We start from the raw sequence: 22,483 nt of genomic DNA on the forward strand, positions 1-22,483 counted from the left end.
TCCTAACTTTACGACTTTCGGTATTCACAAAATGCATTTAGGAGTACTAAAGTTAGGAATCCTAACTTTAGTACTCCTAAATGCACTTTGTGAACACCGAAAGTCATAAAGTTATGATTTTTTCTCAGATTACTTTTGTGAATGGGACCCAACATGTCTTAATCTGCAATGGGGCTCCACGGTATATCAGAGTTGTTGGTTGGGGGTTCCAGTTCAAAGACAGGTGACATCTATATGAAATCCCAAAAATGCTATGGTTGTTTCAAAACTGTTTCTGAATGTTACCATCCTAGCCTTCTCAGAAGCTGAACTGTAGGTTACATATAGAAGAAATCCTTGCTGGAAACCCAGTCTAAATGTGTCATTGGTATGCAAGCATCGGCTTTTCCATAGAATGTAAAGCATTATTGCATTACAATCCACAACATTTCTCTGGTTCCCTTCACCTTTGTTACAGTCATCAAATCAACATTTCTCTGGTTTGCACAGCACCACTGTCAAACTTCACATTGCCCTCATTGTTGAATCACCACTGTCATTCCAGAAAACAGAATACCTCATGATTAAAGCTTGCTACAATTCAGGACAAGCATCACAACCAAATATGCTACCCACCCTACGTGAATGGGAAAGTTTCCAGGAGCTGCACAGACTATCTACGCATAAATGATCCAAGAGTAAGCTGCTTAGCGTGCGACTGCTTCTCGATCTATAGTTTCTATATCTCATTCTTGCAGGGAGGCAGAACAGACATTGCACTTCATACTTCATGCACCAGATCACTTTCCTTTCACCCGCAGATGAAGCTTTCTATGTGCATGTACGTTTGCATGCACACACTCTTGGATTGCAGCACCATTTAAAATGCCTCCTTTTCATGTTTGCTAGAACAAGGTATATGTGAGAGGATGCTCTTTTGAGTCCTGGGAGCTTTCTGATAATAATTTTATTTTGGACACTAGCAGGAGACTGCATACAGAAGGGGGCCATGGGCTAGTTAATGACAGCCCATAGCTATGAAATCGGTCCTAGTCTGAAGCCCACCTGGGAAATGTCTGAGTGCCCTGATGGCCAGCTCAACCCTGATAGGCAGCCTACTTTATAGCTTGTATTTTTTATTTTTACTGTCAAAAGCTGATCATAATTATAAGACTTTTACCCAAATGTCACAATGTACAATGGGGTGAGCTCTGCTTCACAGTGCTCCCAGTCAGTAAAACAAGAGTCCCCTTGGTGGGGTTGGAGTTGGCTGTCTGAATAAGCGAGAAACAGTGTGTAATGATGGAACTAATTCTGAAAATTTGGGAAATCATTTTTGCTCCTGGAGAAACATTGACATCAGCCTCTTCTTTCTACCCTTCCCAGCTTTCATTATCAACAGTTGCTTGGGGTATGTTGACTTGGAGAGGGCCTCTGTTTGTCACAGATAGGCAGTGTCAGGAAGAGCCTTTATTCTGCTCTTCCCGGTAAAATGTACAAAGTCAGAGTAGAGAGTATCCATAAAGAGACCTGAGGTAATCTATTGCTGCACTTAATTTGTAAAATAATAAGTGCCAGGGCCCTTGTCAGGAGGCCACTGTGCTGCTTGCACCACCCATTACCCCTGCCAGCACGGCCAATCACAGTACCTACACGATTACTAGTCATCACACTCCTACCAGTGTGACAATTCAGATTATTCCAGTCCCCCAACACCATGAGAATGGCTTGTGTGGCAGGTATTAGTCATATATATTGTGTATTGAATTATCAAACATGTGTGGTTGTGCTCATGTCTAAACTACACAAGCAGTGCCACCATCTGGCAGACTGCCTTAAGTGCCGGTGTTGACAACTAAGTGCCAGGGCCAAGCACTGGAAAACACCAGCTCATATTAAGCATTGATCTACTGCTGGGTGGTGTTAATTCAGACTTGATAGTCCCTCATGATAGATTAAACATTCTAGGAGCGTTCTTTCTTTATCATTATGATAACAGAGGCAAATAGTTATTTTCTTGACTTCTAAGAACAATAGATTTTTAAAGAGAAACTCTGCAGATAAGTCATCAGTGTTTTGCCAGACTAATTTTGATATGACATCTGACATCATCTGCATCATCTTTATGGGATCTTTGTTTCACTTATATCAAGAAAAGCAGCATTTGGGGACAGACATATTTCCATCTCTGAAGGATCATAAGCATATTAGAATTTATAGATCATTGGTGAAAAGATTATTAAGTACATAAAATGAGAGTTGTAGCTTGGCGATTAAGGGCAAAATGCAAGCAAAAGGGAATGCCACTTACCGTAACGTTGGTTGCCCTTTGAGCAAGAAATATAGGCACTACACAGGAATCCATACAGCATAACTGCACATATTACTTCAAGGCTTTAGAAACATTTTCTTGACTAAGAATAAAGCACACAATGTGAGGTCAACAGACCTTTCGTTACTGATAGAGGATTCCCTAAGGAATCAATTTTGATTGTTGACTTTGTAAGAGGATTGGTGACACTTCTGGTGCCTGTCAGATAGAACAGAATATGGAAAATAGACAATGACAGAAAACTGCAACCAATGCTATCTACAATACATTTAGAATGAAGAAGTGGCATCAACAGCAAGGTATAATAATAACAAAATCTGACAATATTCAATCATGGAAGGCTCATCAAACACTAGAAAAGGTGCTTCACCAAGAAGTGGCATCTTGCTTTTGTGCAGGCAACTTCTCTTTAGTATGTCTAGTAGGTGTTACATTTAGTTTAAGCTGGAGGTCTATAGTAAGTCAGACTGTGGCAGGAGTTCTTTCCATTTAGCTTTCCCTTTCCTCCGATGACAAAGCTCTTCCTGCGCTACTCTAGTCGGGCAATCACCAGCATTTATCTCAATGTTGCACATTGACAGTGGCTTTATTGAAGGTTCTTATGGTTCTCCTTATCAAGTTCAGAGATAAGTAAAATTGCATGTGTGTCCCTGTCCATATAAGAAGTTGTTTCAGCGGAGGTCCTTCCGCTAATTGTTTTTTTGATACAGGCTCTCAGAAGAAAAGTCCTTCAGGGCCTTTCAAGAGCAGAAGGCATAAGTAAAACACCTATAAGGCAGAGAATGGAATCAACTGTCTCCACATGCTTGCATTTACTCCTTTTCTATGGCACATGCAAGTGCCGGCAAGGTGTGGCTTGTTGTCACTCTGCTCCACTGCTGACACTACCTATGTCTACCACTTCCAAAGTCTGCCTGCAAGAGAAACTTGTTTCGTAGTAAGAGGTGCTTTTGTATCCTAACAGCGCACAGTTCCAGAGCACATTACAGCTTATGGAGGCACTAGGATAAGATGGCAATTTATGACACTTCAGCTACTGCCACTCTAGTGTTCCATCAAAGTCTCCTCTTCCACTACCTATTTAACCTGGAGGTTTTTGGGGCATGAAAGCCAACAGGTGGAATCCATAGACACTGTAATATACACCATGAAAAAGGATAAGTGATTCCAGGAAATTAAAGAGACGGGGTGTAAGGTAAAGAACCATAAGGAGCAACGTTTTGGTGAAATATTGGGACAAAACCAGTGCAAAGGAGATTCCCTAACCTCCTCACACTTACTATTTCAGTGCACTCATTCATTGTATTCCCACTGTACCAGCTGAATTCCAGTCCCTGCAATATTGTCTCCCACACCATCTGTTCATCTCCATACTTCAGTAGCCTCCACTACCCATTTAAGACCTAAGTTTAAAAAACTGGGTTATTAGATTAGATGGGTGAGAGACCCGCTCAAATAATAAACACAATGCTTGTCATGGTAAACCACAAAAGTCACTCAATAAACCTGTGCTTAACCTTCTGTTAGCTTGGCTCAAAAGCAGTCAGCCTTTACTTTGAGGCAATGTGTAAAGTATGCATGCAGCACTAAAACAGCAATAAAGAGAAGACACAATACCAGAAAAATCCCAAACAAATTTAGGAAACAAAGAGCAAATTGCATAAAACAAAATGAAAATTAAAAAAACCAATAAGCAGTGCTGGATTTTGAAGATTTTAAGTAAAAATAGCAGCAAGAAGCAGAAAGCACCAATCACAGTTATTTGGCTGTGCTGGACCAGGTCAAATTCAAAAGTCCAGGCCAACCGTGATAGAGCGAGGGTGTGTTACAGGGACCAGGCTCATCCTTGTGGAAATTTTACCTTCTAACTTAGTCCAGTTCCATTCAGGGAGCCTCAGTCAGAGATTCGCATTAGAGGTGTGATCATTTTCAGTACAAAGAGCAGGATGCCAGTTGGAGGTTTGCATTGGTGAGACACGCGGGGTGTTTGTTACCAAAGTGAGGTGCAGTCTGGAGTCTGTAGCCAGGAAGGTCATGTCAACAGTTGGATACATGTCTTGTGTTAGCCTCAGTGAAGTCCGTTTGCATTTGCGAGGAGCCGGAGGGCATTCTTTTTTATTTAGAGGAGCCCAGACCCTCTGGATTTGCACCTGTAGTCTAGTTCTTACAGTCTGCAAGTGGGATGAGTATACTCTAACACCAGTCAAGGGAGCAGGACTTGGGACCTCTTCAAGGCCTGGACTCACTCCAGCAGGCGCCAGCAGCATGGCCCAGGATGCAGGTTCATGCATCTCCAGTTGGTGCTGGTCATCTGCTCAGTTGCAGGGAAGGCCTTTGGAAGCATTTTGTGTCCCTGTAGCTCACATAGGAGGTCGGCCAACTGACCCTTGGAGTCGCTTCTGGGGTCCTGGGTTCAAGGCAGCAGATCCAGTCTTTCTTCTTTTGACAGCAGGGATCTATTTCTTCAGAATCTTCTCAGGTCCAGGAGTGTTCTGATGAGAGGTTCTGAGGGTGTCACTTGTATACCAAGTGCAAACCTGTGTGTGGGGTCACCCCCTTTGTCTAACCCTAAACTGTTTCTGGTCAGTTCTCTCGTTTTCCCTGGGTTTGGCTGCTATCTGTCTAGGGTAACAAAGGGAAAGTAGGCATGATGTTATCTGCAATTGCCAGTGACAGGGCAAGTATGAACAGGTATATAACCGTTTCTCTTCAAATATCAATACTAATTTGGAGGAAAGTAAGGCATCCCTTTTGCACTCAGTGAATGACACATGAAATGAATTTACCTTCCTCACAACCATCCAGGTAAAACTGATAATTAACTGTACAAAATCAGGTTTCCCACTTGATCCCTACCCCCCATCGGTGGTACAGCTAGCACCTGAAATCATTGCACATCCTCTTGTTGGAATGTTTTGTAAAATGTTCAAATTAGGAAACTTCCCTAAAGAGTGATAAAAAGTTTCAATACCTTCCTAATTAAAAAATTATAATCTTAACCCTATTGACCCAAACAGTTACCATCCAATTTTTCGGCTTCCTCTCCTGGCTAAGAATGTGGAAAAATATATGAATCAGTAACTTGCCACTTTCATACAAAATAACCATCTCCTGGACACCACACAGTTCGGATTCAGGAGTGATCACAGCACTGAAACTGCCCTCATAGTGGCAACTGAGGAGATTAGGGCAGCCCTTGACAAGGGAGGAAAAGCAGCACTCATTTTACTAGACCTCTTTGCTGCATGCCATAGGTCAATCATGAATTACTGATTGACCTTCTCCACACCTTTAGGATCAAGGGGGTAGCACTGGCCATTTTAAGATCCTTCCTCTGTGGGAGAAAACACTCTGTGGTACCAGAACCCTTATCCTTGCCTTGCGGGGTCCCTCAGGGGACATCACAGAGTCCATTATTTAATGTTTATGTAAACTCTTTGGCCAGTCTGATCAAACCATTCAGGTTTTTCCTGACATCGTCCACTGTCGACACTCAGATAGTCATCTCCCTTTCAAGTAATGACAAAAATAATGGAAACGAAGTCCATAATTGCAAGCAGGGAGTGAGCGACTGGATGAGCAATAACTGCTTGAAGCTAATCTTAGGGAAGACAGAGGTCCTCCTGTCTGGAAATGAGGTTTCATTTTGGTCCTCATCATGGTGGACTCAAGAATTAGATACCCTTCTAACACCCGTCAGGAAGGTAAAGAACTTAGGAGATATTGCAGACAACAAGCTTGCTTATGGAGAGCAAGTAAATGCTATTATCTCCTCTGCCTTCTATGCTCTAAGGATAGTAACGATAATCCTCTTTTACATCCCACTTGATTACAGAAAACCATTGCGACAGCATTAGCCTTGTCTAAAATAGCCTACCATAATGGTCTCTATCTAAACATGCAGCAACAGTTTGTGAATAAACTCCAAACTTTGCAGAATGCTGCGCACGAGTGTTGCACAGGATGACCAAATTTCAATCAGCAACTCAAGCTTTGCAGAAGCTTAATTGGTTACCTATCAAGTAGCAGATCACCTTCAAAGTCGTGTGTATTGCCTAGAAGGCACTTCATAATATAGGCCTGGTGTATCTCAGAGTTGCTTTAAATGTTACTGTCCTAGTAGGTCATTACGCTCCAATGGGGCCAAACATTTTGCGGTCCCTAAATTTAAATGCTCTTCCTGGGGTGGGAGAGGTTTTGCCATTTGTACATCTAAACTATGGAAATCTCTCCCTCTAAACATCAAATCCATGACCAATCTTCTAGCTTTCAGGAAGGCTTTGAAAACTTGACTTTTCAGTAATCAGTAATGGGGTATTTTCTTGACCTCTTTGACAGTGGCAGCAGCAATACACCATCGGGTATTCGCAAGCTTTAGAAATATTAATGACATAAATCAGGAAGGGAGTTGGCTAAACCTTTGAAGATCAGGAGCGGCTGAGTGCAACCATCAAACAATCCTACACAGGAGAGGAACACCCTTCCCCATATCCAAGGCCCTTATGTTTCCTCTCTAGAATGAATACACACCACACACCAGGAGAGTCATTGATAGTCATGTGACCCTGGACACTGGCAGAAAAGCACAAGTGGTTTAGACAGAAAAGTGCCAACTTTCTAAGAGTGAAATTTCAGAACAGTGATTTAAAATCCAACTTTACCCTTAAAGAGCATGTTAAATTAAAGTTCAAATGAGTGGAAGACATATTTCTCTATCTTCTCCCAAACTTAGATTATTGGAGAGTTAAACTTGCTACAGTTAAAAACAACTTTAGGGGGGGTGCATTGCCAGGAAATGTAAAAGTATAAATTTCCCACTTTTTCAATACCATGCACCCCGACCTATGACCCATTAGGGCCTACCTCAGGGGTGATTTATTGGCATTAACATGAACGATTTAGGCCTAGCAAATGGTATATTTTGTCAGGTCGAAATGGCAGTTTAAAACTGCACTGGGGGATCTCAATATCCACCTGGACCAGACAGAATTGGGGAACACCCGTGATCTATTGGATTCCTTGAATTTGGCCCAGCTCACTCAATGGGTTAGCTTACCCACCCATAGTGGAGGCCATATCTTAGACCCCATTTGCTCTAACATCCTATCACAATTGAAGATCCGCTTCCGGTCCCTTGGTCAGACCATTGTTTATCCTGCTTTACGTGGGCTGTGGGAGGAAGGGCTGCTGATCATCGGTCCAGTCATAGCACTGCTACCGCCAAAATCGATCCGGTAGCCTTTAGCCTTGTTTTGGAAGATTCTAGGTCCGTCCTCCCTGCTGACTTGAGAGGGGCTCTGGCCAACTTCACTGATTGGATCGGGCGGCCAGTTGACAGTCTCTCACCGCCTTCGCGCCGTATCCATCATAGGGACTCTCCCTCTAAACCTTGGTTCTCAGCTGATTTGAAAACACTTAAGCAACACTGCAAAAAACTGGAACGCGGCTGGCGTATGGACTACTGTCCAGGGGCTAAGAAGACACTCAGAGAGGCCCATAAAGTATACCATAAGGCCATTAGAAAGGCCAAAGGCTCATACTATGCTGAGCGGATTGAGTCAGCCAGCAACAATTCTAGGGAAATATTTTCCATTGTTCAGAGCTTCATGGCCCCTAAAGCTATGACTACCAAACTCCCTACTTCAGTTGCCTGGTGTGAAAAGCTGTCCAATTTTTTCATTAATAAGATTCGGGCCATCCAGGCAACGTTCGCCAGCCAGAGCACGTCAAGGCTGGGCGATGCATCTTTGGCTGTGGCACCAGCTCCGGCTTTTATGCTGACAGCCTTCTCCTCCGTTTACTTGTCAGAGTCCCTCAAAATATTGAAATCTATGAAATCCGGGTCACCGTTGGACCCGTGCGTGGCTAGGCTCCTGGCCTCCATCGCAGAATCGGTTAATTTCGAGGTCAATACACTCGTCAAGCTTTCCCTCAAAGAGGCAGTTGTCCCGGTGGAGTGGAAACAGGTGAAGATCCTTCCGCTTTAAAAAAAAACATTGCTTGATCCTGAGGACCTATGGAATTATCGCCTCATTTTTTCTGCTCCCCTGTGTGGCGGAAATTTGTGAGAAGGCAGTTAACAAACGACTTACTTATTTTGTTGAGGGGGCCAGCCGACTTCGTCCAGCACAATCTGGTTTTAGAGCTGCCTACAGTACTGATTCCGCTTTAGTCAAGGTCTCTGAAGCCATTCGAGACTGTTTGGACTCTGGTGGAAGTACAGCTCTCATAATGCTGGATTTGTCGGCGGCATTTGATATCATTCCCCATGCACTGCTTTTGGCTCGGCTGGCAGACATAGGTATCTCTGGGCTAGCTTGGAAGTGGCTGAAATCCTTCCTTGAGGGGCGTTCGCAACAGGTCTGGCTCCTGCCTTTCTTGTCTCCACCCCAATCTGTGACCACTGGAGTGCCGCAGGGGTCCTCTTTGAGCCCCCTGCTTTTTAATATACACGTCACTCCTCTGGTCCAATTAGCGGAAGAGCGGGGTGCCAAGATCGTTGCTTACGCTGATGACACCCAACTTCTGTTCACCTGGGGTAAATGGGAATTTTCTACCTTGAAGGCGAAAGTGTGTCTGACAGCTGTTTTCCAATGGCTCTGTGCCGCCCAACTCAAATGTAACAAGGAAAAGTCCGAAATCCTTCTTTATGGAAAATTTCCCCCCCGGTTCAGGGAATCTCTCTGGCCATCTGACTATCCTATGCCATCTTCTTCTGGACTACTAGTTAAAAATCTGTGCGTCTGGTTCGACAAGCAGTTGTCCTTCTCGACTCAGATTAAAAAATTGGCTGGGAGTCGCTTTGGGATATTAAAGTCCCTCAAGAAATTCCTTCCACTGTTACCAAGGACAGCGAAGGAAACAGTGGCTTGGGCTCTGATCCTTTCTCGGGTAGACTATGCCAATGGGCTGTATCTGGGCCTCCCGGACTACACTTTAAAAAAATTGCAGGTGGTCCAGAATGCAGCGGCCAGGCTGGTGCTCAACATTCCCACTAGAAAGAGCATCAAGCATCATTGCGTATGCTGCACTGGCTACCTGTTATGAAACGCGTTGAGTTTAAGGCCCTGGTCATAGCGCATCGTGCTTTGTATCCTGGAGGACCTATATACCTTAGAAAGCGCTTTGCTTTCTACACGCCTGCCAGACACTTGAGATCGTCATCTCAGCTGCTTGAGCAAGTTCCTCGTGTGCACCTTCAAAGAATGGGGGGCAGATCTCTGGCCGTGAGGGCAGCCACGGCTTGGAATTCTTTGCCTTTTTCTTTGCGCTGCATCCAAGAGCTGGGGCAATTTAAGAAACAGCTCAAAACTTTTCTGTTTTAATTTCTTCTTAATTGGCACCTCATAGGCTCGCGCCTATGGAGTAGCTGCGCGCGTTATAAAAACCCAATAACATACCTACAGGCTGCTGTGGCAGACCTGTGACATGCTTTAAAGTACTAATGTAGGGGGTAGCACAATGTATGTTGCAGCCCACTAGTAGCGTTTTTTTAAAGGCCTTAAGTACATGTAGTACCATAAACAAAGAATTTAGCACATACAGGAAAAAGTACAAAAGATTAGAAAGAAAGAATAGCTTTAATAAGATAATGGAAGGGATCCTTTTCTTCAGCCTCCCTACTGATGGAGAGAGAAATTACAATATTAAACCACAGAAAATAAGCGGGCGAGATACAAACAACAGAAAGTACTCTAATAAGAACAATCTTGGGAAACCAAGATGGGGCAATATCTCTTGCCAAAGCTAGAAGAGGTAGGGAGGGAGGCAGGAGATAAAATTCCAAATGACGGTGTAAAAAAGGAGTTTTTGGACATGCACATTCAGAAAAAGGTCAGAACCCTACCCAAAAAGCATATTCAAAACAATTATACTCACAACTGGTCAACAGAAATAGCCCAGGAGCAGTTCTCAGAACAAGAAAGCCGAGAGTACCAAAGTCACACAACCATCAGTAGCTTTGAATTTCTCAATTACCATTGCCTGTGGTTTACTCACACAACCAACATTAATACTCATACAATCAGATGAGATAACTACCAATTAAAGAAGCCCTAATGCAAAGTACAAAAATAACTACCATCAAAACTTGTCCATGATCAAAAATGAAGATCTGAAACAAATAAATTCCAGGCAAAATATCATATTTTCCAATGTACTCATGTGCTCATGTGAGGCAGACACCCTGGGAGCAATAAGTTTTCCTGTGGTCTTAGGTGTGATTTGTTTCTGTGGAGTAGTTTAGTACTTCACCTAACTCAAAAGACGTGCAGCACTTATATTAAATTCATGTTGTTTTGTTGGTTTCTATTGAGGAGACATCAATACAAAGTTAAATGGTCGCACATGCAGATAGGTTGTCACGCAGTCATATGGAGCCTGATATGTTTCATAGCCTAGAAGGCACTGTGCCTTCAGGAGTTGTTTGATACACATAAGAAGAACATAAATCGTAAATGGCCTTTTTAATGCTATTAGGCCGTGGCTTTGATGATATATGATGGACTTTAAATGGCAACCCAATTTCCAAATGAGAATCAAATAAGATGGACCAGGTTTCAGGGTTTTTATAAAATAAAGAACATACCTTCCCTGTCCAACCAACTCCTTTCCAGATGCAAAAATATACCAAGATCCAGGCGATGGCCAAAGTTATTGCTAGAGGCCATCTGATTTGCCCAGGTTTTTCCAGACCATCTGTCATTTGATGCATGTTTCGCCTGTAAAAGATCAACAATAGTTATTATTCAACAAATATACACATAACTCATAAAAGCCTTTTTAAGAGTTGAACATTAATTGTAATACAACAAAACTGTTAAAACGTAGCTTGGTTTGTTTTCTGTTAGCACCTCATGGTATCTCATAGTGACTGTAGCTACAATGATCAGCTCACTGCAACTAGATGAAAATATTCTGTGTATACACCGTAAAATATATGTATAGTACACTGGCCATGTTCATCTCTTCATCGTACACCCCACTGTTTATGTGTGTTGTAACAAATAAATAGGATTGTTATTGTTCTCCTGACTTAAATAAGTCTTTAAATATCACTAGGCTTAAGTGACATACAGGGCAAATGCCATGGTTTATCATGCCACTCTGTATGTAGCATTGAGCGCCCTATCTCAGGAAACATATACAATAAACCAAGCATACGTTAAACCAGTCAATACACTTTTCCATTATTTTTATTTTTTTTAGATAAAAACGTTTATGTTCTCGATATCATTATTTTCCCTAAACTTTTCTGGGCTCAGCACGGGGGTTAAAACCTTTGCTCAGCCTTTTGTTAAAAAACCCTGTTCTTAGAAACATGGTTTTACCCTTTTACTATGTATCCCTACAATTATTTTCTGCTCATAATTCAATATTCTCTATAATGCAATGCGGTACATAAACAACAAACCATTCTATTACACCTTTGGATTTATTTCATTTATGGCGAACAATGCAAACACAAGGAGATGATGGATGGAGCACTGAAACTTTACAGACACTCACCCCCAGTCACATATCTGGATGAATCCATTATCGTTCTTTAGCTCACTTCACCACCCCAGTTCAGACCCAGCCACATGCAAATCAGTCTTGACCCTGTGCCTCTCGGGAACTGTCCAGCCCGAACTGCCAAGCCAATTCTTTCCTGGATGGGAAACAAGCATCCTGGGACCGGTTTAGGGGTAACAGCCCTCATCAGCCAGGCTAACTTGAATCTAGTGGCAAAGTGTGCAAGGGACCCACGTTTGGTCATACCCTGCCAACTTAAGGCAACCAAAGCAAGCACAAGGAGATGGTGGATGGAGCACTAAAACCTTTCACACAGTCACCCCAAGTCACAGATCTGGGTTGAATCCATCATCGTTATTTAGCTCACTTCGCCACCCTAGTTCAGACCAGACATATGCAAATCAGTCTTGACCCTGTGCCTCATGGGAACAGTCCAGCCCGAACTTCCAAGCCAAGTCTTCTGTGGACCGGAAACAAGCATCCTGGGACCGGTTTCGGGATAACACCCCGCATCAGCCAGGCATGCTTGAATCCAGTGGCAAAGTGAGCAGGGACCCACGTCAACTTAGGGCAAACACAAGGAGATGATAGATGGAGCTCTGAAACTTTTCAGACACTCACCCCCAGTCACAGATCTGCCAACTTAAGGCAACCAAAGCAAGCACAAGGAGATGGTGGATGGAGCACTAAAACCTTTCATACAGTCACCCCAAGTCACAGATCTGGGTGGAATCCATCATCGTTCTTTAGCTCACTTCGCCACCCCAGTTCTGAACCAGCTATATGCAAATCAATCTTGACCCTGTGGCTCATGGGAACAGTCCAGCCCGAACTGCCAAGCTGAGTGTTCCCTGAACTGGAAACAAGCTTTCTGGGACCGGTTTCAGGGTCACACCATTCATCAGCCAGGCTAGCTTGAATCCATTCATTTATTACAAAAACGTGCCTGCATTTCCATACAATAAAGTTATTCATTATGCATGTTTGTGTGATTAGTCATATTGATTTTAGCGTGAATTTTTTTATACTGTGAATCAGTGAACAGTGATTAAATTACTATTAAATAGCTCATTAATGTTTTTCATATGACCATTCCCTTATGTGACACTTATTAAACCATCAATATTCATTTTAACACGTGTCCCACATTTCCCTTGATTCTTTCAATCCGTTTCTCTGCTATACCTTCGCGCTCCCATCACTTTCTCATTCGCTATGTGTTTAATGGGTTTCTTCTTCCATCTTCTCATCCATATTCGAAATTCAAGGTAGAAAAGATTTTACTTATTTTTGGTGTCAGTTATGATATGCTTAAATGCATTCAATGTAATGTGACATAAGCAAGACCTCCTTTTTGTTGTGTTTGGAAAACATCTTGGCCCTCATTAGTGAATTGCTTGTTTGGTGGTTGGTAGCCAATCACCAAGCATATACTTCCACTCAAATCACAGACATAGGAAATTGCATTTGCGACTACCTATTTGGTAATCGCAAATTGCAAATGTTTTCCCATTCATTCCTAAGGGCCTCTAGGCCCACAGGAATTAATGGGAAAGCATTCCTTAATAGCGAATCGCAATTTGTGATTCGCTATTAGGAAATGTGTAGGAATCGCTATTTTTTTAGCGAAACCTACATGCATAGGCAATTGCTATTCCTTAATAGCGATTCCTTAATAATCACTATTAAGGAATCACAATTGCTTAGCTTGATGCTTGTGGCAGTTAATATTTTAGCGGGACAAGATAACATGCTGACTGTCCCATCAAAGTCAACTCAAAGATGTCCACATAAAATACACACAAAATTTTATAAAAACAAATCACACAGTTTACAATATTCAGAATTTTAAAGCACACCAAAATATCATTCAGCATACAAACTAACTCCACTTTGATAAGATCCCAACAAACAAATAAAGTACATATGCGCAATTGCATCAATGAAAAACAATTCTTCGAGAATACAAGAAACTATGCAAGCATCAAAAATGTAGCAAGTAACTAGTGCAAACATTTTTTACAGTACAACACTGATACAGTAATTCTATTTAATACAGTGCAAGCAGCTTTACAGAATAATACATATAATATGAATCTATTTATGATGTGCAAACTTCATATTTGGCGCCAAATGCTCCCTTCGTCATTCTTAAAAAAGAACCAATACTGCTCTTCCATTACTTCACAGGCATAACTCAGTGAAGGCGGAATTGTAATCTTGTATACCACCAAAACCTGGCCAAAATGCCTTTGCCCAGAATACTTTTAAAGCCTGCATATGGGGGAGGCCTGGAACAAATCCCTACTCTACACTGACGGATATGATCACTGTTTAAGCAGTTACAAGCTAAAAAGTCTACCTAGATATGGGTACTGCTTTACCACTTCCACCTTGTCTTTCCCAAAAGCCAGTGCAAATTCTTCCTAACTCTGCACCCTTGGACCTAAAAACCATAACTCTACTCTTAGAAATGTTTATTTTTAGGAAATGTTCATCAGCATAGTTTCCCAGCTCTGAAAGACACCTCTGTAGTCCTATCAGTGTTAAATCTCACAAAACAACATCATTGGCGTATAGAAGACAACCAACATTCATTGTTCATAATTTAGGTGGATCCCCCTTATGCTGTCCAACTCTGCTAGGTAAGTCATGAATGTAAAGGGAAAAATCAAGGGACTCAAGTAAGCACCCCAGCTTCAACCCATCATGTGTCTCTACTTTACTGGACGGACCTTGGTTCCCTCACATCAGAACCTGAGTCCAAGTTGAAGAATGCAAAGCAACCATTAACCTTAGTAAGTGCACAGGGATCCCCAATACAACCAATTTCCTCCACAGCGTCCCACTATCAACCCTGTTGAACGCTGAGGAGAAATCTATAGGCAGCATATAAAATCATACCTTAACCCACAGGATACATTTCAATTAGAGTTTGGAGGGCTGTGATGTTATCAAGTGTACCACAATGCTCAAAAAAGCCAGCCTGCTCCACAGGGACAAGGTTATTACCAAATGCCCAATCCTGAAGATGGAAAACAATACTCTTGGTGAACAATTTCTCAATCGCATCCAATAACGCAATCTGCCTGGAGCTGGCGGGAGAGGTTTTACGACCTATTTTATGTAGCAGCACCACTACACTTCCTTTCCAAGAAGACGGTATATTCCCATACAGGTAACAATATTGGAACACAAGATACAGAAAAAGAGCCCATGCAGATACATCTTGTTTGACAAGAGATATTGGAATATCATCCGGGCCCATCGCCCCGGAATACCTTGCGCCCTTAATAAAGCGCTCTGTCTCCTCACAGGAAGGAGGGCCATATAAATTCAATAAGGGAGACTCATCATTCAACTCCAACAGAAACCCGCAGCTAGAATTAGATGCATATAGCTGCAAAATATAATGGGTCCATTCTGCATCAGAAATTAAAATGGCCTCGGCCTTGATTCTGGAATCACAGAATTCAGCTATCAAGTTATTTACGCATGTCACCAGAAAACGCAACTTCTCTCAGCTTAAACCAATTCTGGGCCTCCTTTCTCCTACTATCAGACACCTTCAATCTTGTTCTCACCTGCTTCAACCTGTTAATTTCCCTTTCCCTCAGTAGCAATGGCTACTTCAATTGTTCCCTCACTAGGTAGTTTAAATCACAATTTAGCTTTTTTACCTGCCAGGGAGTAACCACAAAGGGTTTATCACGGGTAGCTCATTTCTTACTCCCATAAGATCCAAACAAAAACAGCTGCTTTTCAAACCAGGCAATAAGGTTCTCTCTTGAAGGGCCTAAAGTGGCTGTTTTGACATATGTGGCTAAATTCATCAAATTATTGTTTGACCAAAAAGTATGCCCATTTGTTTTTTTATCGACAATATTATCATTTCTAGATTTCCAGGAGTCGAGTGCCTTAAGTTCTAAATTAATGACCACTTAGAGAATACTATGGTCACTCAAATCCATCCTCAATACCTCAAGCTGTGTACAAACAACAAACATTTGGTAGGATACCACCATATAATCAATTAGTGATTGCCCTAGAGAGGAGTGAAAAGTGAAGGAGGCTGGGGAATCATCTGAGAACCTGCAATTTAAATTGACAAGATCATAGGTTCTCAGGTAATCCATAAAGCATAGACCAGCCTATCTGATTTAATATTACTGGGAAAATGTGCTTCTGGGATATTCCAGACCTCATCCAACTTTTCAAATGTCAAAGAAGAACAATTGAATACTTTACCATTAAAATCTCCCACCATAATTATCAGTGTGCATTCTTCCGAAACGCTAATGTTATGCACAAAGGAAAACATGGACTCAACTAAGAAGTCAGACAACCTCCCGGGGGGGCATATAAACATTTACCAGAAGAAAAGATGTATATGATCCTCCTATTACATTGCACAGGGCTAACTTTACACAAATGCAAAGACTTGAAGGATGAACAAACACTGTAGGATTCCAATTTGTTCTGCGACTAAGTAGAATAGCCATGTCTCCACTAGTGTGACCTTTTTCTGTACGTTTTGCTGCACAAGAAAATATAAAATAATTCTCATATTTAAAATCAGAACAAATCCAAGTTTCCTGTAAGCAAACTATCATTGGGCAAAACTGCATTAAAAGTTTAGCTTGGAATAAGACTGTCCCAAGCCCACCACATTCCAAGAAATAATTTTACCCAAGCGGCTACCTCTGCAACATTGGAAGTTTTATGGTTTTTGTTGAAGCATTCAATGCTCCAGCTACCCAACTCCAGGGAGCTAGCTCATCTCCCTTTCCTAATTCCCTGACCATCTGGTCCTCCTGTCCCACAATATTTATCACTTTCCTCCCTGTGTCTCTAACAATAGAGATTGTAATATCCTTCGGGTTTCTGATCCGCTTACTACTGCTTGCATCTCTAATGGTCTCCTGAATGCCCACTTTATGACTGTCTGACTTAGAGTCTGTGAACTTCAAACGGGAAGACATCAATACCTTTTTTCCAGAAATGGTCCACATTAGTCAGGATTAGCATTGCAACAATCCTAGAACTAAATGTGATCCTAGAACTCTGAAGTGGGCTTAGGGGATTCAAAAACACACAGTCAATATCTCTACTTGACATTAGGCGCAAATCTTCGTTTTCTAACAAGAGCTGCAGAATAAAGCTTCTCTTCAGTGGGCCCAATTTTCTATCAAACATGGAAACACAATTGAAGATATAAAAAAAATGGCCAGAACGAAGTCCCATGACTGGATTATTATTCTGCCTTGGCCCAGTCCCTGATTGAGGCAGCGGTGCAGGTGGGAAAAACGGAGGGGACTTCCCATTGAGAAATCTCACATATTTAGGAGCAGTACGTAAAGGAGAAGAAACCCCACAAGAGGAGACTGGGAGAAATCATTCAGACATCCCCCCAGCCTCATGAGGAATTCCATGACCCTCCACTATGCTCACTGATTCAACAATCCCATCCCCAGCATCATCTCTCACCATACACGTGCTTGAACCACCCAATTTATTATGGATGGTTACCCCCCATATCCATGAGCCCCTTCTCCAGCCAATAGCAGCCTAGAGTTGGTATTCCTGATGTATTAGGGAATGGGAGCATACTAATTACTTCTGATGACTCAAACTCCCGACCTATATGAAGGATGACATCTTTTGGCTCTTCTACTTTTTGAGTCTGAATAATGGGAGCACACTCCTCAAGGGCGTTAGAGATCCTAAGATTTTTAGATGTACGCTTTGTGATATGGCGCATCTTTTTCTTTTCCCCCTTCTGGCGTTTTGCACTATTACAACCCAGATGGGATGCCCCTTCACAGGAGAAATACCATCTTGTTAAGGCCTTGATAGTTTAGCACTAGTAAGGGCATCCTGCGAAACTACATCCCCAAGGGTAAGAGGGGCCCCTCTTTAAAAATATAAGAAAAATGGTAAGAAGATGCTCACACAGATGCATTTGCCCTTTGAGTTACATGACAATGATCTCCTGATATATGGTTGAGGAGGAAGAACAGGGCATATTGATAATCTCCTTAATGTCCTCTAAAATACTGCTGGGTCACCAAAGAGGAGTGGCCCTAAGTCCATCATAATCACCTTCCTGAATTCCAACTTCCCCCATACCATTTACTGTCACTATATTAGTCTGGGAAGCCTGGAATTTCATTTCAATACCCCTTTCTTCTTTCTTTGTACATACACCAAGAGAAGAGGGGTGCTACATTCCCAATAAAAATGGGGGACAAAATAGGGGACAACAAATTCCAGCACATGATCAGAGTTTGCAACTCATCTATCCAACATGGTCAAAATCGAGGATAGTACCTTCTCCACAGAGGAAATAAATACCCGATTGGACCCTCCCCTTACTAGCCGCCCTCCTTTCAAGTTCAATGACTGCATGAGAACTTGAGTCCTTGTACTTACAAATAGATCACAATCCAGTGAGAACATTGAACACGATAGGGAGATCCTTTATGATGGCGTAATACTATACAAAGTTGGTAATGGAGGACGTTTAGATAGGCAGTCCTGAGGTGGGCTCAAGATGGTCTTGAGACAATAGATTATTTTTAGTTAGCCTCCCTAATTCGATTTTTCTCCATGAGGGTGGCAATATCCAGCAGAGAATAGACCTCCAATACACCAGGAACACGGCTACACAACAGGGATGGGCGAAATTTGCATAGTTGCGCTAGGCAAAGCTCAGTGAAATGGTGAAAAATCTCTGCGAACACGCAGAAATTCTGAGAACACACGAAATTGCTTGTTCGCGATGCTTTTTTCCTGTTCGAGAATGCTGTTTACGTGCTTGGGGGGAAATATCTCGCGAACAAGCATTTTGAGCACGCAAACAAGCAAAAAATAAATGGTGGAACGCGGAATTTTGAGCAATTACGCGTTCTCCGCGGAACGCAAAATTACCCATATTCCGCAAATTCCGTGAGCAGAATGGAATTTACCGCCCAGGCCTACTACACACATCGTCACAGAGTTCACCATGAATCACTCAAGAGGTCTCTTTACCCAGTGACATTCCTGATGCAGGAGCAATGCTTTGGTCACCAATTGGGGCCACAGTACTCTTAGGCCCAGACTCTGATTTCAAATTAATACCAACACTATTCATCTTGGTAACAGCCTCTATATCCTCTGTGTCCTCTCTTTCTATTTCTTCCACTACTTCCACTGGGTGACATGGCTTGCTGGACTGACTTACATGATGAGAGATGGAAGGCACAGGACTGTGGTAAAATCGATTAATCTGACGTGAATCAGTGCCCTAGGACAAAGTTGTAACTAAACTCAGATAATCCTGTTTATTCGCACCTGAAGACATCCCCAAATCCTCGTTTCCTGCCCCTCTTCCCCTCTTTGAGAACAGGGACAATACGGAGGGATGAGACTTCAGGAGAGACAAATGGGACTGAGGCTTGTTACACCAATAGTTTTTTAGTTTGTAAAATATTGGGAGAGCTGATGCCTCACTTCCGCCCAATAACTCAACTCAGACTCAAAGGGAGGACCAAAACCCCTCAGGTTGGGTACATTGTTGAGCTTCCTCTGTAGCCGATGGTTTCATTGAGCTCCCAACATAGCTGTTGGCTTTGGCGGCAAACATTCTGAATGAGATAAGGCTGGAATTTGTAACCATCAAGACCTTTTTTTAAATGGATGGATTTTCTGCATATTCTTGGTCCAAGTCAACTTTTTTGTTTCTCAAAAACCTCCAGTGGTTAAAGGCTGGAAGTTGGACCATCAGGTTAAAATATTTTAGTATTGTGATGTGTTTGCTGTTTAGGGCCACTAATTTACTTTAAGACATCTACAAAGAACATACTTTCCAGTATGAAATTCTTGTGGCGCTAAATGTTTGAGTTCATAAACTGACTATTTCAATCCCTATCCATAATGCTGGTGTTAATTTTCTTACACTTCTATAAAAGGGTCAAATACATAAACATGTAAAACAATAATGATATAAAACACATGGTACATTTCTTATCTTTATTAGTGGCCTATAGACTGCAGTAGGGAGCCATATCGTCCATTCATGGTAGGCTTCAGCATTATTGGACTGAGCTGAATGTAAGGGCTGATAACAAGGGAGCATAATTTAAATGATCAGGATATCCCTCTAAGGCATGCTAAAATGCTATTAGAATATTTTATAATCCTTTCATAGATTCTGCTGTCCATGCTTACCAGTTATTCAAACATTCTTGGCCACATTAATTACTGTGACATGACATCTTGTGGCTCGGCAATATCTTCTTCTCCTTGTGCTCTATCAAGCTGTTTTTCTTAGTTTGGCAAGGCAGAGGAAGAGTCCTCTTTCCTTCATTCCATAGCACTGGCTATAAGTGCATAGCAAAGACACTGTGAGCCATGGCAGGAGCCATGGTGGAAGACTCAGACTCTTACTACACATGGACAGGAAAAGTCCAACCTCTGGGTAAAACCCTGCTTCAGCACAGGTTGCAATTGTAAGTTAAGTAGACTTTATCATACCTGGTATTTAATGGAGGGTGCTAAAAGGCCTCATTCCGCCCAAACATTTCGACAGGTCAAATTTGTTCGAATTTATCAGTGGCAAAATGCATGGAATTACTGGGACATGCAGAATTTAATGCAAGGGCAATCTTGTACTAGTTCTACTTATTACACCCAAAATCTGAGCCCTGTGAATATGGATTTTATCGTGTGTGATTACAGTTGCACCCTGCTCTGGGGCACTCACAATAAGGGCCTTGATGCTTTCTGACACTAGCGGCCTCTGCCTCTATCGTTCCCCTTCCCAGTCCACATATGATTAGGAAAAGAAGAGATAGATGCTATGGATTAGGGCATTGAAATATTAATGGCAGAGGGTCTATGCCAGTTTTTTTTATAGCCAGTTGTTGCTGATTCTTAAAGCCAGCAGCTGCTTCATTGTTCACTATGGAGCATTTAGTATTCCAAATGCAATATTAGCCCATGTATCCAGTGTGAAAAATGCCATAAATGGCAACCATTAGCAACTAAGGGACTGATTACTATTAAGCCTGGATGTCAAACTCCGCTCCGCCGTCAGAGTTTTCAGAGTTTTGCCAACTCCACGCTCCATTGGGAATGCAGAATTCAGGCAAATACTCCAACTAAGCGGTGGAGCAGAGTTAGACCATGCACCCATGCTTTGGCATTTCCGGGCTGTCCTCCTCCATGACGTGGTCTCTCCTCCTCACCGTCCGCCATCCTCACCGGTCACAAACCCTAGTTTGTACGTCTTGGGCAGTCTGCGCATGTGTGCGCGCATGTGCAGTCCTTGCAAGACGTACAATGTAGGGGTTTTGCGACTGGCGAGGACAGCGAGGAGGAGACCACAGCAAAGAGGAGGGCAGCCCAGAGAAGCCAGATCAGGTAATTGTTTATTTCCTACTTTTTAAAATTGTCTTGTAGGTGGCAGGGAGCGGAGCAGAGTTCCAGAGATTTTTTCAACTCTGTGGAACTCTGCGTAGTGACACTCAGCCAACTCCGCCCACCCTTAATTACGATGCGGTCGGAAAAGGCTCCAACTGTCGGTCGGAGTAGATCCAACCACATCGTAATATGTCAGTCGAATTCTTTTCTGACCACCTCATTACGATGGAGACGGTCGGAAAGGAATCTGAGCGGTCATTCTGACTGGCTTTTGACGAGCTCAGAGAGCCAGTCTGCCAGTCGGAATGCGGCCAGTAATCCCAAGCGCGGCTCTTTCTGTCCAAGGGATTATGATGTTGGGTGTTGGCAGCCTTTCCGACACGGAAAGGCTGTCAGAACTCGACTTTTAGGGCCCCCAGCAGAGGCCCCTGGGGTGCATGGCCTCCGGTTGATCCCTGCACCCCATGGCACCCCATGGCAGACACCTTGTGGTGTCTGCCACGGGGTGCAGGGATGAACTGCACCTCCTATTTTACAATGGGAGCATTCATTCCGGCCGGAATACATGCTCCCATTGTAAAGTGTAGGAATGCGACCGAACAGTGTTCGGTCACATCCTAATTAGTCGGTCCTAGTTAGTAGGTCCCATGACCAAGACGGTGTCGAGCAAAGGAAACTCCGCCCAACATCGGAATAGGGCCCATAGTTTTCATGCAAAAGGTGGCAAACTAAATTCTGCACATATTCGATAAGTACATGGGAAATTCTTCTGTCTGTGATAATGTGCAAATTAAATAATTTCTTTAATTAATTTGTTCAAAGGGAATTGAAAAAAGTAACATCCAGTAATATAAAGAGTTACTCTTTTGCCAATAATGTTAATCTTGTATTATGATTTTATTAAATCTGTATTTTGATGCATAGTTCCTAAATCACAGAACGTTTCATGAATTTCATGAATAATTTGAATAAATTAAAAATTCAGCAATATCAATTTATTTTCTCAGACTCCTCCTAGGAAAAATCTAAATAAAGAAGAACTTTTAGAAGTCATTTAAAATCATTAAAAAGTGCCATCACCTAACTTTTAACCTCCCTGCTGTTTAAATACACTAAAATTCAATCAACTCACTCCTCTTTGAAACCGGTTTGCAACCTAGTGCAGGCAATACTAACCACTTGGAGATAGATTTTACATAGCAAAGCTTTAAAGTAAGTGAGACAACCTTCTGCTTCTGACCTCAATAAACACAA

The 22,483-nt window shown here is 42.4% G+C and overlaps 1 protein-coding gene across 2 annotated transcripts in view; it reads right to left on the reverse strand.

Moving 5' to 3' along the window:
* Positions 1-22,483, reverse strand: part of SLC6A1 (solute carrier family 6 member 1) — a 558,279-nt gene that overhangs the window by 244,094 nt on the left and 291,702 nt on the right. For both annotated transcript variants that reach the window (XM_085624874.1, XM_085624873.1), the window contains one exon: positions 10,899-11,031. In XM_085624874.1, coding sequence (XP_085481000.1) covers positions 10,899-11,031 — 133 coding nt within the window. The remainder of the gene's footprint in view (positions 1-10,898; positions 11,032-22,483) is intronic.

This window comes from Triturus cristatus, chromosome 9, assembly GCF_964204655.1.
Source record: "Triturus cristatus chromosome 9, aTriCri1.1, whole genome shotgun sequence".
NCBI lineage: Eukaryota > Metazoa > Chordata > Amphibia > Caudata > Salamandridae > Triturus > Triturus cristatus.